Consider the following 15,316-nt stretch of genomic DNA (forward strand, 5'->3'; position numbering starts at 1 on the left):
ATTAAATTGTGTTGAGTAATATTTCACTAGTAAAAATTTTTAAATGCCAGTTTTACTTATTTTTGTTAACATATTCACTAAGCCTGAGTTTATCAAATTTCTAAATGTGTAAAGAAACATGTTAAGCATCTTTATTAAGGTATTAGTTTCAATGGCTCATCTATTAACACAAACAAAAATGTTTTCTTTTAGAAGATTGAGTGGCTTACCATTCTTGATTGTTTTCTAATCCTCAGCTTTTAAGCTAGGTTTATATTTTAGAATAAAAGAACTGGTTGAAATGGAGCAGAGAAAGTTACAGTCTTCTCTTTTAATAGCATGGGTTTATGAAAAACATGACTTTTTTGGTACCTTTCATTATTTTTCATAAACAAAAAATAAAAATATAAACATGCAGCCTAAAACACACTTTATACTTCCTCTCCAATCCACAAAATGGCTGTTACCAGCAAGTAATTTATAGTAATAAATGATACACATGCAATGACATGTAATTATATGTAATACAATGAATAAGCAGTAAGAAATAAAAACGTTAATAAATGTTGTTTCCTTGCTATTCTAAGACTATAGCAAATTATCCTTCATCTTGTAATTGCTTTTCAATGTAAGAAAATCCTAGGTTTATTTTTATTAATCAAAATTCCTAAAGGCTCCAACAGGATCCTCAGTGATTGTAAATTTACATAATTCATCTTCTTCCACTCAACTTATTTTCTATAATTAGTGCAGCTGTCACCAGGGAGTCACGTTCTGGTGGGCAGGTAGCTATGGGTACAGCAGGCAGGCTTCAGTCAAACATTTCCTTTTAAACCACCCATCAGTTTTCTCCCTCATTTCAAATGAGTTGGATTCTATAAAGAAGAATTTGTTTTTGACCTAGCAGACCTCCCTTTTCAAATCTGGACTACCATTCCATAACTTACAACTCCTTCTCCAGGTCCGCTGAGCCAAACAATATAAATGAATCTCTAAAGAATTTCTTGGTCAAGCCAACTTTTAGGCTGCATACATGATATTTCTCTTTATAGCTTCCATATTTTTATCGAGACAGGTCCTCATTTCAAAATGTAGTTATAATGCTGTTTAAAAAATTTCAAATGTAGTTATAATGCTGTTAAAAACACAGCTAGACCACACTATAAGTACAATGACAAAGCACACTTCAGAATGGTATAGTAAATATCTAGCTTTACTTCTTTCTAGTCTTTAAATGACCTTTCTCTTTAGTTTTTTAATATACTCTTCCTCAGTAGAGCTATATGTTCAGCCTTTTCTATGATTCCTTCATTTGTAATACTTATTTTGAGGGCTGAGTAGCAATGTTTTAAATCACCTAACTCTGCACTATAATAAGAATTTCCCTTAAAATAATAAATGGATGAAGGAAAAGCTAGTATTAATAGTATTTAGTGAGTGCTTAGTATATGCTAAGTGCTGTGGAGTAAACAAAGTATATATGTGCCACAATACTTAGGACATAACAAGAAATTCATTAAATATAAACCAAGGGTTTCCAACTTAGATGGGGAAGGAGGTGGCAGATCACCTACATAAAAAACTCCACCATTGCAAAGCTGTTGACATCTGCTAAGTGACAAGTGAAGGATTCTTACTGAGTTTTTTTTATGTCTATACATCTTCTGAATTGCCTGGGTCACAGATGATTTCCAGCAAGGGAGCTCCAGGCAGGAGAAGAGGGCACCTAACACAGATGCAGTCTGGAGTTTGGGGGGAGAAAAAGCTGAGTGTCTTCAAGTGTGAAAGGCACAGCTTCCCAAACCAGCAGTCAGCCAGGAGGGGGGTCTGGAGGAGGTAAGGGAAACAAAAGAGGAGACCAAACGTGCCAAAGCCAAGGGGAGGCCATAAAGGGTAGTAGCCTGGGATGGGGCATCAGTACGAGAGCTCAGAGCCCCGGTGCTGTTGTCCACTTTAGGAGGAACAGTAGGGGACTTACAGGACGTTTGAGCTGAAAGCCAGGGAGTCCAGTGTATAAGGGACCAGGAAACTCCTTGGTGGATCCCAGTAGCAAGGAGAGACTGGGAGCCTGAGGCCACACTTCCTGGGAGCAGGTCCAGGAGGAGAGCAAAGGAAGGAGGTGGAAGTCCAGCTGAGCCAGGGATTGAAGCAGGAAGTCAAAGTGGGACACAGCAGCTGCAGCCACCAGAAACAGGGCTGTGCTGGTGACCCTCTGAGTATCAGTGCAGGACTTCCTACCCCTTCCTTCTCAGTCTGAATCATAGGCTGATGCCCCTCCAAGGGTCAGTTCAGGGTCTCTCATCTGATGCAGTTCAGCCTGGAACTCAGCCTCAGCACAGAGAAAACAGCTGGCAGGCCTTCTAAATCTATCCACCTCTTCTTCCTGGGTGCACAACTAGCTGACATTCCTCAGCCTCCCTTGCTTTAGGAAAGGCCATAGGACTGAGTTCTGGCCAAAGCCATGTGAGCCTATGTGAGGCAAGTCACTTCCAAGCCAGAGCTGTAACACCTCCCACGAATGTGCCTCCTAGATCTTTCCTTCCCTAAGGCACCTAAGACCTGGTGCCCTGAATGTCAATGAGAAACAGCCTCATCTTCCCAGCTCCAGACCCAGAGCATCTGCCCTGGACTGTTAGGAGAGGAAGAAACAAACTTCCATCACCTTATGGGTCTATTTGTTAGAGCAGTGTAGTTTACCCTAAGTAATACTCAGTGAGGCCAGGGATTCCCCAAGGTCCCAAAAGGAGTGTCATAGACAGAATGCCCCAGGGCACCGCCTTTATGTGTGTTATGTGTATGACCACCCATACATACACGGAGGGACTGTTTCCATGATAATACTAGGCCCACTAGTTTGTTTGTCTGTTCTTTGTTTGGAACATAGAAGATCTTTTCCCATATAGGCAGTGTTAGAAATGGCACTTAGATCCTCACTCCTACCCCTGCCCAACCTACAATATCAAAAGCAGTAGTTCAGTACAGTCCACCATCATTTATAACATCTCTTTGCCTGATGTCAGAGAGTGAAAGAGATAGGAAATTGGGAAGGGGAAGTCAGACATGCTTTCTGTCAAGTCAGCATTAATAGAAGGGAACTTTGCAAGGTTACTCCAGGTTTTAAAAGGAGACAGATACTCTTCTAAGCCCCAAAGACCCAAGAATCGTGCTGGCAGGGAGAGTATGAATCTTAAACCTAGACCTGGAGAAGTAGCCATAGGATATTAATCCTCACAATGCAAGATGTCTGATTTTTTTTAAAGAAATTTAAAAGTGATCAAATTAAAACCAAATCAACAAACAAACAGAAAACAGAAGCAAGGCAATTGCAGTTCTTCCCTCCCCTTCTCCAACCCCTGTGTTTCCCCTACCCATCTTAGCAGCAGAGATGGGCGTGGGTTACTCTGTGGTAAAGGAGGTGGATGGGGGAGGGTGGAGAGAGGAAAGGGGAGTCCAGGTGGGACATTCTCTGCTGTCTTTAGAGGGCACCCACGTGAGGACTCTCGCGGTCTGTGGTTGAGACCCTGTAGTTGTGTGAGCTTCTAGGGATAGGATTCTAAACGAGAGGTGCAGTCTCTCTTTTCATCCTTATCCCCCCCTCATCCCCCAAGAAATCCCATCACGAGGAGCCTGGAGTACAGAACTAATGGAATATTCTTCTGGGTCTGTGAACACTGACTTGGACGAGCTTCTGAGCTAGACCCTCTGCTCGCCTGGCCCAGGGCAAGCACCTGAGATACATCCAGGGAGATCAACGAAGAGACAAAAGCCACAGCTTTGGGGATTCATTGCGCTAGGAAAAATAACTTCTCTAGGTCATCATTTCTTCTCTCCTGAGAAGAACTGAAGTTCCTCTGTGGCCAAAGAGAAGGGATAATATGTCCTGTTTACCTCTAGAAATCATCTTCAGAGTATGAAACATGCTGCCATTGAGGAGTTTCAATAGGATTATTCACCTGGTTAAGGCAACAAAGGAAATCTATAAACTGAAATTCTCCTCTCCAAAATGCCTCATACAAAACAGAAAACTTATTACAAACTAAAATTACTCTACACCTTTCAGTCTCTACAACCTTTCAGGAGTCCCTTTTCCCTTGATTTCCATTTATTACCTGAGTAATTGAGGGCCTTCTCTAAATGCTTCTGTTTACATCAGTGTTGGGGAATACCACAAAAGCCCAGAATGACTCACCTTCCCGACTATAGCAAGAAGTTCTCTAGCCTAGGTCAGCATTTAGTGTGTGGGTGAAGGCCCTTCCCTGGTTCTGTTTTCCAGACTTTATTAAAGCATAAAAATGATCTGCATGGTCTATAAAAAAATACTGGTCCCTGGGCTTCCCTGGTGGCGCAGTGGTTGAGAGTCTGCCTGCCGATGCAGGGGACACGGGTTCGTGCCCCGGTCTGGGAAGATCCCACATGCCACGGAGCGGCTGGGCCCGTGAGCCATGGCTGCTGAGCCTGTGCGTCCGGAGCCTGTGCTCCACAACGGGAGAGACCACAACAGTGAGAGGCCCGCGTACCGCAAAAACAAAAACAAAAACACAAACAAAAAACTGGTTCCTTAGTCCCAACTCTGCTGGATCAGTGAAAGTTTCCCTGCCAACCTCTATTCATGGTGAAACCACAAGCCAGTGGGAGCTCTCTCTTTCCAAAGTACACGGCTAACGTTTGTTCATTCACTCATTTATTTATTCATTTAATAAATGTTTCTGGAGGGTCTATGTGCCAAACATTGTTCTAGGTGCTGGGACTGCAACAGTAAATGAAATTGACGTGGCCCCTGCCTTCATGGAACATACAGATTGGTGGAGGTGACGGATGTTGGTAAAATAAATCAGCAACATACAGTTACACATTGTGAGAGATGCTGTCAAGAAAACAAAGTGCAATGAGAGAGAATAGTGGAGGGGGCTAAGTAAGGTGGCCCTAGGTTGTCCTCTCGGGGGAAGAGACACCCATGCCTGAAGGATATAAGGTGCCCACCTGAGAAAGGGCAAAAGGAGAGGAGGCATTGGGACAGCATGTGTTAAGATCCTTAGGTGGAAACAAGTGTGGTAGGAAAAAGACTGGTAAGAAAGAAAGGATGGGGTTTCCCTGGTGGCGCAGTGGTTAAGAATCCGCCTGCCAGTGCAGGGGACACGGGTTCGAGCCCGGGTCCGGGAAGATCCCACATGCCGTGGAGCAGCTAAGCCCGCGAGCCACAACTACTGAGCCTGCGAGCTGCAACTACTGAAGCCCGCGTGCCTAGAGCCCGTGGTCCGCAACAAGAGAAGCCACCTCAATAAGAAGCCCGCACACCGCAACAAAGAGTAGACCCCACTAGCCGCAACTAGAGAAAGCCCGTACGCAGCAACGAAGACCCAACACAGCAAAAAAAAAAAAAAAAAAAAGTTAGGAAAAAAAAAAAGAAAGAAAGAAAGGATGGGATTTGGTGTTTGATTGGTTGTTGGATCCCTGGTCCATTGAGACACTGGTTGCTACAGATGGCTGGCCTTAGGGTAGAGCAGTGAGCCAGGTACCACATCTTCCTCAAATGAAATGGAATGAGCAGGAGGATGTTGTATGATAAAGGGGCTGAGCCACATAGCACAGACCCTGAAGGAGCAGGGTTTTTACACAAAGGTGGAGGAGTAATAGATGCAGTAGCTTTAAGGGAGCAGAAGGCTGAATCCTGGGAACCATTAGAATGAGCAGCCTCCCCTTGAGAGGGCGGCAGGAAAAGCAACGTTCTCGTTCAGAAGGGGAAGGAGAGTGCAACGAATGGGCTGAGAACCTTGATGTCAATTTATCCAGGAAGGAGGGTCCCAGTGGGCACAGAGAACAGTTAGGAGGGAAAGGAAGAAGGAAGGTTGAGTTTGGGAAGGGCGAGAACAGAGAAGAATGGGGATGAGAGTACAGGGCAGGCTATCTTGCTGGAGTCACATCTTGAAGCATCACCACAAATAACAAGCATATGGGTATAACTAAGTCCAAGATGTCTAAAAGAACAAACCTTTGCAGTCACCTAGTGGATTAGAGGTGTGTGTGTATGTGTGTGTGTGTGTGTTTCAGGGGGTACCCTGGTTTCCCAGAAATCAGCAGCGTCCTGGACGTCTTGATCTGAGGAAGTCCTGGTTGGGTGAGGCCAGCCACAGAGTATTTCACCGGGCAGGCTCACACCAAATGTTGGATGTAGGAGCAGTTTCTGATGGGCTACCACACAGTTCTGAGTGCTTGAAAGAAAGGAGTCCTGGGCCAGTCAAGAAAGTGTACTTCATATATCTGTGAAGTGGGAGGCTCAGAGCATGGAAAGATGGAGTGCAACATCACTGGAAAAGGCTGGCAGGGTTGAGCCAACATGGAGGGTTGCAGAGAAGGGGCCAGACCCACAGAGATGGCCATGAAGGAGTTAGCCAGAGAGAGTTTGAAGAACAGGGCATTAATTAGCTGTGTGTAATTTTTCAGGAGACAGAATTTGGAGCAAATGTTATATAACTGTCTTGAGAGGCAATAGGCACTGGAATCATACAGACCTTGATTGAGCAAGTTACTTAACCTCCCTAAAACTCCATTTTTTCCCCCACCAGTTGAATGGTAATAATAGAACATATTAATAAGGCTAGTGGATTAAATTCTCTGAATTTAACTTGAGATCACCTGAGGTGCTAGTCTCTGGTCTTGCCTACACGGACTTCAGTTCAGTAGCTCTGGGATGGGAGACAGTCACGGGATTGTTAGGATTAAATGAGACGTCTGTGAAATGTTTGGCACATGCCTGGCCCATGTCAGCTATTAAAATCCATAAATACCATTTCTATTTGCATGGACCCAACAGTGAGGAGCAACTTTCTTTGGGAAACTTAACCTCCTTTGGCATCACTGAAAATCAGATAGAAATAAAAATCACGAGGCCTCATCGTAAGTACAGTCTTTCACCTCTGTTTTGAGATACAAAAAGGAATTTTTTTTCTCTTTCCTTTATTTCTATCACTATAGAAATTTGTAAAAATATATTTACCTATTCCCCATTCTTTGGTAAAATGTTTTAAAATCTTTTTTGAAGTATAGTTGTACAATATAAGTTATAGATGTACAATATAAGTTATAGATGTACAATACAGTGATTCACAATTTTTAAAGGTTATAGTCTACTTATAGTTATTATAAAATATTGGCTATATTCCCCACGTTGTACAATATACCCTTGTAGCTTATTTTGTACCTAATAGTTTGTATCTCTTAATCTCCTACCCTGATATTGCCCCTTCCCCCTTCCCTCTTCCCACCGGTAACCACTAGTTTGTTCACGTTATACTGCATGATATCACTTGTATTTGGAATCTAAAAAGTACAACTAGTGAATATAACAAAAAAGAAGCAGGCTCACAAAAAGGAACTCTTATACTTTTAAGAATACTTTGTAAGTGGACAGATTTCATACTTCCTAGTTGCTCTTACTATCAAGTTACAATGTGCAGCTTATAAAATGGTGTCAATAACACAACAAATCTAAAAATTTCTTGATGAAAAATCTGTGAAGGAGAAGGTGTGAGGTTGTTTAGTGCAACTCACAGCACACTGTAGAGTTATTTTGGGCAATGAAGTAAATAACTGCCTGGAACTGAAGCACGCTGGAAATGAATGTTCAACGGAATTAGCAGGAAAATGTCTTTCCTTGGCAAACTGATGCTTTCAACTATTTACTTCCAGTACAAAAGTGTTTAGTGTTTGTGAAATAGCAACATAGTCAAAACTTTCCTGAAATCATGTTTTTAATGGATACTCTGAGGGTCTACAAACATTCATGGGTTAAACCTGTGATGCCATGCAATAATTGATATAGAAAGTTCCACAACTAAAGAATGTGGGCAATTTCTTGCATTTTGTTTTAATTGAATTCTTCTATATTTAAATGACCAAAATCAGCCCTGGTTTTATTTTCAGCTAAAGGTATCCTTCACAGATGGAAGACTGCCCAGACTGCATGAAATATGACATGACTAGACTCTTGCTTGATATATCCCCAGTGCCCGGCACATAGTAGGTCCTAATTTGTTTTGAATTAATATGGAAGGTCTAACACCCTGAAGAGTTAAAGAAGGCAAAGCAGTTCTATGACAATTTGCCAGACTCCCAGATAACTGTAAATTCAAAACACACATGATAAGCACTGATGAAATCCTGGAACCTCTTGGTAACCAGCTTGTAGAGAATATACTGCCTTCTCCGGAGGGCGAAAGTGCTGGTAAGTCTGACCTTCATTACAGCAATAGACTGGCCCCTGGTGGTGATGAAGTGGATGGAATCACCATTCTGAGACAGAACCACATACGCTGCTACCTCCCATTTCCACGTTTTTCAGACCTCACTACTTGGGGGAGAATGTTAATTTTTATTTTAATCATAGGAAATATTCCCTACCTCAAAGGATAACACACACACCGACTTTTTTTCTTTTAAACCTAAGCCAACTTTTCTGGAATGAATTTATTCCTTGTATCATAAAAAAATTCCTTACAATAAAACTTTTCCAAATCCTGTAGGATCAGCATAGTACTAGACACATTACATAGCCTTCAATAAACGTATGAAATAAAAATTTAAACTTAAAGAAGGGAATAATAATGTAGCAAAGTATCCTCATTAACATAGATTCAGATTTCTTCATTAAAATATTGTTTCAAATTGAGTAAACTTTCAAATGATGCACAAGTGCACATACTTTCATGATCTTTAAATTTAAAAATCTAACTTTTAAATAAAAATCAAGAGTGCCTAGAAAAAAATTTTACTTAGAAATTTACCTTAGAAAAAAATTTTACTTGAAAAAAATTTTTCTGGTAAGACCATAAAATGTGAGTTAGAACTAGGTTTCTGTACTTAACTATCTTTACATGATATTTTCCCCTAAATATACTATGAATAACGTAAAAAGTTACTAAGTATAACCACCCACCTTGTAGACAGTTTACATCATGGAAGGTTTAAATCTGGTTACGTGGCACTATTTCTAGAAAATTTTACTTAGAAATTTACCTTAGAAAAAAATTTTGCTTGAACAAAATTTTCCTGGTAAAAAGAGCCCTGCCTCTACCCGCAAAGGGTCCTTTCTTACACAATGAGAATTTGCTTCTGACCTGTTAACTGTCAATAAAAACTTGAGGTAAAGCTCTCTCAAGTCTAGTGAACACATCTGGCATGGAGTTGAACTTTCAGATAGCCTGTAAAAGATCACACGAAACAGCCACTTAATCCTTAGAAGAATTGTAATTCCATTTTCTTCAGTAAAAATGTTAAAAACAGTAATTGGAGTAAAAATACAGTGTTAATGCCAGTAAGGCACAAATTGCTGCATAAAGGTGAACTGCACTGCCACATTTCAAGCCAAAAATCACTCTTAAATTCTGAGCTGGGTTCCTCTTAATTATAAATTTCAGAGATGAACTTTACAAAATCTAATCTAAGCAGGAGCATCTGATAATTTTCTCTCCCACGTCCATGTAAATTCCAATTCATATTTCTGAGCAGAAAAGCCAAAAACAATTTTATATATTAATCTTATATATAGTATATCTAGTATAGTATATATTGTGTATGTGTGTGTGTATATAGAAATATCTAAGATTTTATTATGTATATATGAATTCTTAAAGCTTTTTGCAATCTACCATAAATCTAAAAAAAAGTATAGCATGGATCAATTATATATGAAGTAAAATTCATACAAGTTTCACTGGTAAACCTGTAACCTAACATGACCACATAATGTATATTTTTCTGCATTTATTTGGCTCTTATCACTGGACTATTTCCTGTGGAGACAATCATCTTTCTGAGTATGTCTGTTTTCTATCCTGAATATCAAGGGCAGAGATTCTCTTTTTATTAGGCTTATTTAGCACCATGAACATTCTGGGACAATAAACTTTGGATACAAACTACTCAGACTATCTGGGTCTTAACTGATTCCTTAAGTCCTAGTGGAGAGGAGGGTAAATCCATGAAGGGAGACCATCATATATACCAAATGACTTGCTGTTGGGTGTTATCCAGAAACCAACCTGTTGGATTTTAAAGATTGGAGATTGACTTTCTCTCTCAGGGAGAAACTGGTTGCCCTATTGAATGCAAAATTTCCCTAAAGCTTCAAACTCCTCTTTGGATTCTGTTTCGGGATTTTATTAACACAAAGAAAACAACCGAATTTATGATTTGGTACAGGGGATATTAGGATAAAATAATAGAGAAGACACAGGAGATCAGTCTTTGGTGGTTTTAATATACAGGCTCTAGCTCTCCAACAAGTCAATTAAGAAAAAAGTAAAAGCACTTAAGATTTCGTTCGCCTTGGAAAGGAAAGGAAAGGCTTAAGTAATGGTAAAGAGGTTTGTAAGTGTGGGATACCAGGCTCATGCCTGTTTATATATGGACACTAGCTACAATTAAGAAAGAAGTTCTGGAACTCTAGAATACATCACTGTAGAACATGCTGTTCTGAATCTGTTTAAATTTGGTTCAGTTTTAAAACTAGTTAAAATGCTCTCTCTTCAGCTGATTTTTTACTAATTTGTTTTCCAACATAAGAGATACAGAGGGGTGAGTTTAAAAATATACTGAACAGGGCTTCCCTGGTGGCGCAGTGGTTGAGAGTCCGCCTGCGGATGCAGGGGACACGGGTTCGTGCCCCGGTCTGGGAGGATCCCACATGCCGCGGAGCGGCTGGGCCCGTGAGTCATGGCCGCTGAGCCTGTGCGTCCGGAGCCTGTGCTCCGCAACGGGAGAGGCCACAACAGCGAGAGGCCCGCATACCGCAAAAAAATAAAATAAAAATAAAATAAAAAAATAAAAATAAAAATATACTGAACAATATTTTATGAGTAGATGTCTACAATATGGCATCAGAACTACCAATGCTGCTTTAAGTACAGCAAAATTCCAAACTCTAAAATTTTCATTTTTCTTCTTGAACAAATTTTGATATGCCTTTGTTCTTTTACAAAACTCTGGTATGCTACATATTAAACAGGTTCCAATCTTGATGAGTATTAAACATTTTATTTAAAGATTTGAAAGTAAAAAAAAAAGGTACACAAATACAGATCACATTATACCAAGGCAGTATTCTACATGACAAAAATCAAAACAAAACAAAATTTTAAAAGTAAATGTACAGGTACTAAACAAGCATAATACCTGATATGCATTTCAGGCTGCATACACATAGAATGATCTGACCACATACATGCTTATACAAAATAAATTTTTTCTTAGAACACCAAAATTCCAACCATTCTGTCAACTGCCTTAGTCCCCTGGTGAGCAATTTGAAACAACTTCTATGTAATACAAAAAGAATTGGCATGGCACATAAGGACTACAAAAATCAGAATACAAGTTAAAACATATTTGTAATTTAATTCTGTATAAAATATACACAGTAAATCTTATTAATTTTTAAAAAAAAATATTTTAAAAAAAGGCCACCCTGAATAATGGTTAAAACCTCATCACAGAAAAATGTTTCATCATTTGTAACATTGATAGAAAACTGATGGATTGTTTTTTAGAAGATATCTAACTTGAAGAAGTCATTTACTCAAAACTTATTTAAAACTGTAGATAAGATAGTAACTGTCCACCCCTTCTCAAAATGTTTTATCATGAATACTCTCTCTAATACGTAACTAAGGACAAACTAAAAGAAAAACTCAAAAAAATGTTTCTCAAAATGAGGTCCAAAGACCCAACGGAATTCTAAGGCAGGCCCAGTAATGTGCATATTAAACACACTTACTACGTGATTATTCCACATTCTAAAACTTGAGAACGAATGCCCTAAGGGAAACAGTACCACTTAAAAGCAAGATGATAAACATATTTCTGATATGTCAAAAATTTCTATAAATTTATGATTTGAAGTGAATATTCTTTTTGTTTTAAAACAAGTTTCAGGTCTTAAGAGAAACATACATACCTCTTAAATAAACATGTAAATTATATAAACATTTCCTTGGAGGTTTTCATTGCTTTCAGACATAGCTATTCAAAGAAAAGAGAGTACATGGCCAGAAACTTTGGAAAAATTACATTTCAAATGAAATGCAGCATCCCCGTGCCCCCCAAAAAGAGAGAATTTATTAAACGCCTACATATTTTAAATCATTCTAAATTTAAGAAGAGATAGCTTTCCTAAAAGTTACATTTTACTAAGATTGGACAATTATAAGTAATTTAAATGATCATAGTTATTTTTTAAGTCCCTTTTCATAAAAAAAATTAAAAATAAACAACAGAAGGATGCTATCATTGGCATCACTTTAAATAATAAATTGTTAAACACTAATATTAATAAAAAATAATCTGAAGAACTCTGCCCCTGAAATGTATTCTACTCTGATTACATGTGTTACCTACTTAACAAAAACTCACTTAAGGAGCTGGAACTGTGATGAGTGTGAGTGTACGTGCATATCCTGAAAATTTATTCATGTTTACTTTATTATTTTTTCTTGAGTTTCATTGAAGACTCCACAAACAGGATCCGAAAGTATGGATAATGTGGTTTGGGGAAGAAACAAGCATGGTTCAGACACTATTTGGAAGATAAATTATTTTCCTGTATACTGAATTATAAGGAAAAAATAGTATACATTCTGTGTCCACTGGATAATGGAATGCTTTTACATTTGGTAGCAAGTGAGTGCTTCCTTATTATTTAAGTCAAATCACAAAAAGCGACTGTGAGATTTACTGTCCAATAAGAAATAAATATTACCATTGCACTTTTCTGTATCTATTTTAAGTTTCTATTTTTTCCTTTTTATATACTGAGAAGTGTTCCATTTAACTGCATCCTGGGTTCTTTGAACTACATTTATTAACACTCCAGTTAAAGTTCCCACTACAGGGACAAGCTCAGACACTAACCCCTTAACATACTAAAGAAATCACTTGAATCAGTTTTTCAAAAACAGCTAATGATTTGGAATCTGATTCTTAATAAAATGTGCCTATTTTCTTCCTCAAGGAGAATCTGTATTCCCTCATTCTAAGCAAGCAACATCTTTTATTACCAATTTATAATTGTTGCCTTAAAAATCAATAATTTAATTTGCTAAGGCAATGATAAAATTTACAGCTGAATTTTTAAACACACAGAACTCAGAAAGTAGTAGGTAATACAAGTGGTATTTTGCGTTACTCTTTTATTCCAAAATTAAACACTTAAATGACTTCATGAGTATGACAAAAATCAGGGGAGGCTTATGATGTAATCCCACCATGTGCCTTAATGCAACAGATACTCTTTTTAGTCAGTACTTCCTTTAAACGAAATAGACAACTTTGTTATTCATCAGTAGGTTGCTGGATTACCAGTGTAACTAAATTTTGACATGATTGTCTGCAAACTAGTTTCATTTTTTTTCCATAGTTAAACTTAGATGTAATAATTGACTCTTACAGCCAACAACAGAATATACTGAGTGCTTTTTTGCAGGTGAAAAATATAAAATGGTTCTTTGTATCCAGGCTGGTAAAAAGTTTATCCATGCACTAAATGGCAACACAAGCAAAATGCATAGTTGAGAAAGGAGAATCAGACACATTCTTCTGCAGACATCAAAAGAGGATTAATGTACTCAAAACCTTCAAATTCAGACTGATCGATCTTCCTCACAATGTCACTGTTGAAAGAAAAATAATTTTCATCATCAAGATTTCTTTGATTTTTTACTTAAATGGAAAAATAAGATTAAAAAATTAAAAATAAGGCTAATTTATATAAGATATGGGGGGAAAATCTACAAGTTTTTAGATTAACCCCAAAACATTTTCTAGAAGAATCAGGAATGTTGAAAATCAAAAAAGACTAATAATCCCACGAGCAAGTTTAGAACCAAAAAGTAGTCCAAAACTGAAGACTGGGAATAAACAAGGTACAAATTGTCATAATCCTGGGTAATCTTAACTTTTGACCTGAACGACATTCATAATTTAACATCCATGTCTGTATTAGTATGCAATTTAGTAGTCACCCCAACAGCCAGATGGAAGATGGTGAAGAGAAGCCCAGAAGAAGTTAACCAAAATGAAAAGACAACAGGAAGAAGAACACTGAAAGACCTGGAGTGAGGAAGGGTCACCACAGGGAGACAGTGGGTCACAGGGAGCAGAGAGGCTGGCATTCTGCTACATTGGGCTCCTAGTTTAATTCACAAGAGTATTTCCATCAAATATTTTACTACTTAAATGTTCGTACCGGGGCTTCCCTGGTGGCGCAGTGGTTGAGAGTCTGCCTGCCAAGGCAGGGGACACGGGTTCTAGCCCTGGTCTGGGAGGATCCCACATGCCGCAGAGCGGCTGGGCCCGTGAGCCACAACTACTGAGCCTGCGCGTCTGGAGCCTGTGCTCCGCAACAAGAGAGGCCGCGATAGTGAGAGGCCCGCGCACCGCGATGAACAGTGGCCCCCGCCTGCCGCAACTAGAGAAAGCCCTCGCACAGAAACGAAGACCCAACACAGCAAAAATAAATAAATAAAATGACGGAGGAATTATGTTTAAAAGAAAAAACAAATGTTCGTACCATACTGCAGAGCACCACGTTACACACAGACATAGTCTCTTCCTTCAAGAAGAGAAGGAAGATAGGTACTTCACATAACAGAGAGCAGTACCTGCTAAGTTTCCTACACGACAAGCTAAGTTGTACTCTAACCACAGTTCTAAAGAAAAAGGTGACTTCTACTTGGAGAAATCAAGAAAGGCAGCATCATTCCACAAACACTTACTGAATGGAATTATGAAAGATTATGTTAGGTCTGGGGAATGCCAATAATTTATTAGAGTTAGAGCACAGGAATAGAAGGGTGTTAAGTGGCAGAGGACGTTGGAAGGAAGGTAATGGCTAGCTCAAAGACGCCAGTGATGTTTACACTACGTAGGTCCACCTTGATCCATCAAAGGTCTGGTTACATCCGAGGTAGCTCTGAAAGATGGGGAAGATTTCAATAGGTGAAAAGGAAGGAGGAATAGAGAGGAAATGTTAACAGCATGCTATCAGGGAATGGTGAGTAACTGAGCCTGATGAGAACGCAGTGTTTGTGTTAGAGTATAGTGAGAGATATGGCTAGAAAGTCAGGCTGAAGTAAATGGTGGGAGGCCTTAGTTACTAACCAAGGGGATAGACTTTTTCTGCTAGGCAATGTAGCAGTTACTGAAGGTTTCTGATGAAAGGAGTTAAAGAACTGGAGTGGTACTTCCTGAGTGTACCGAATAGGCTGCAAAGTAAAGAAGGAGTCAGTTAGGATGGCATGATATTCTATGTATGATCTGAGAGACCTGAGCTGGGCTTATGGCAGTG

General features: G+C 39.1%; 1 protein-coding gene across 1 annotated transcript in view; it reads right to left on the reverse strand.

Annotated features, from left to right (window-relative positions):
- Positions 1-13,151: 13,151 nt before the first annotated feature.
- PRKCI (protein kinase C iota) overlaps positions 13,152-15,316 on the reverse strand; it is a gene marked incomplete at its 5' end in the record, with an annotated part of 79,720 nt that continues 77,555 nt past the window's right edge. Inside the window, one exon of the mRNA XM_079704806.1 lies at positions 13,152-13,640. Coding sequence (XP_079560932.1) covers positions 13,553-13,640 — 88 coding nt within the window. The 3' untranslated portion in view covers positions 13,152-13,552. The remainder of the gene's footprint in view (positions 13,641-15,316) is intronic.

Source organism: Hyperoodon ampullatus (genome assembly GCF_949752795.1).
Source record: "Hyperoodon ampullatus genome assembly, chromosome: 5".
Taxonomy (NCBI): domain Eukaryota; kingdom Metazoa; phylum Chordata; class Mammalia; order Artiodactyla; family Ziphiidae; genus Hyperoodon; species Hyperoodon ampullatus.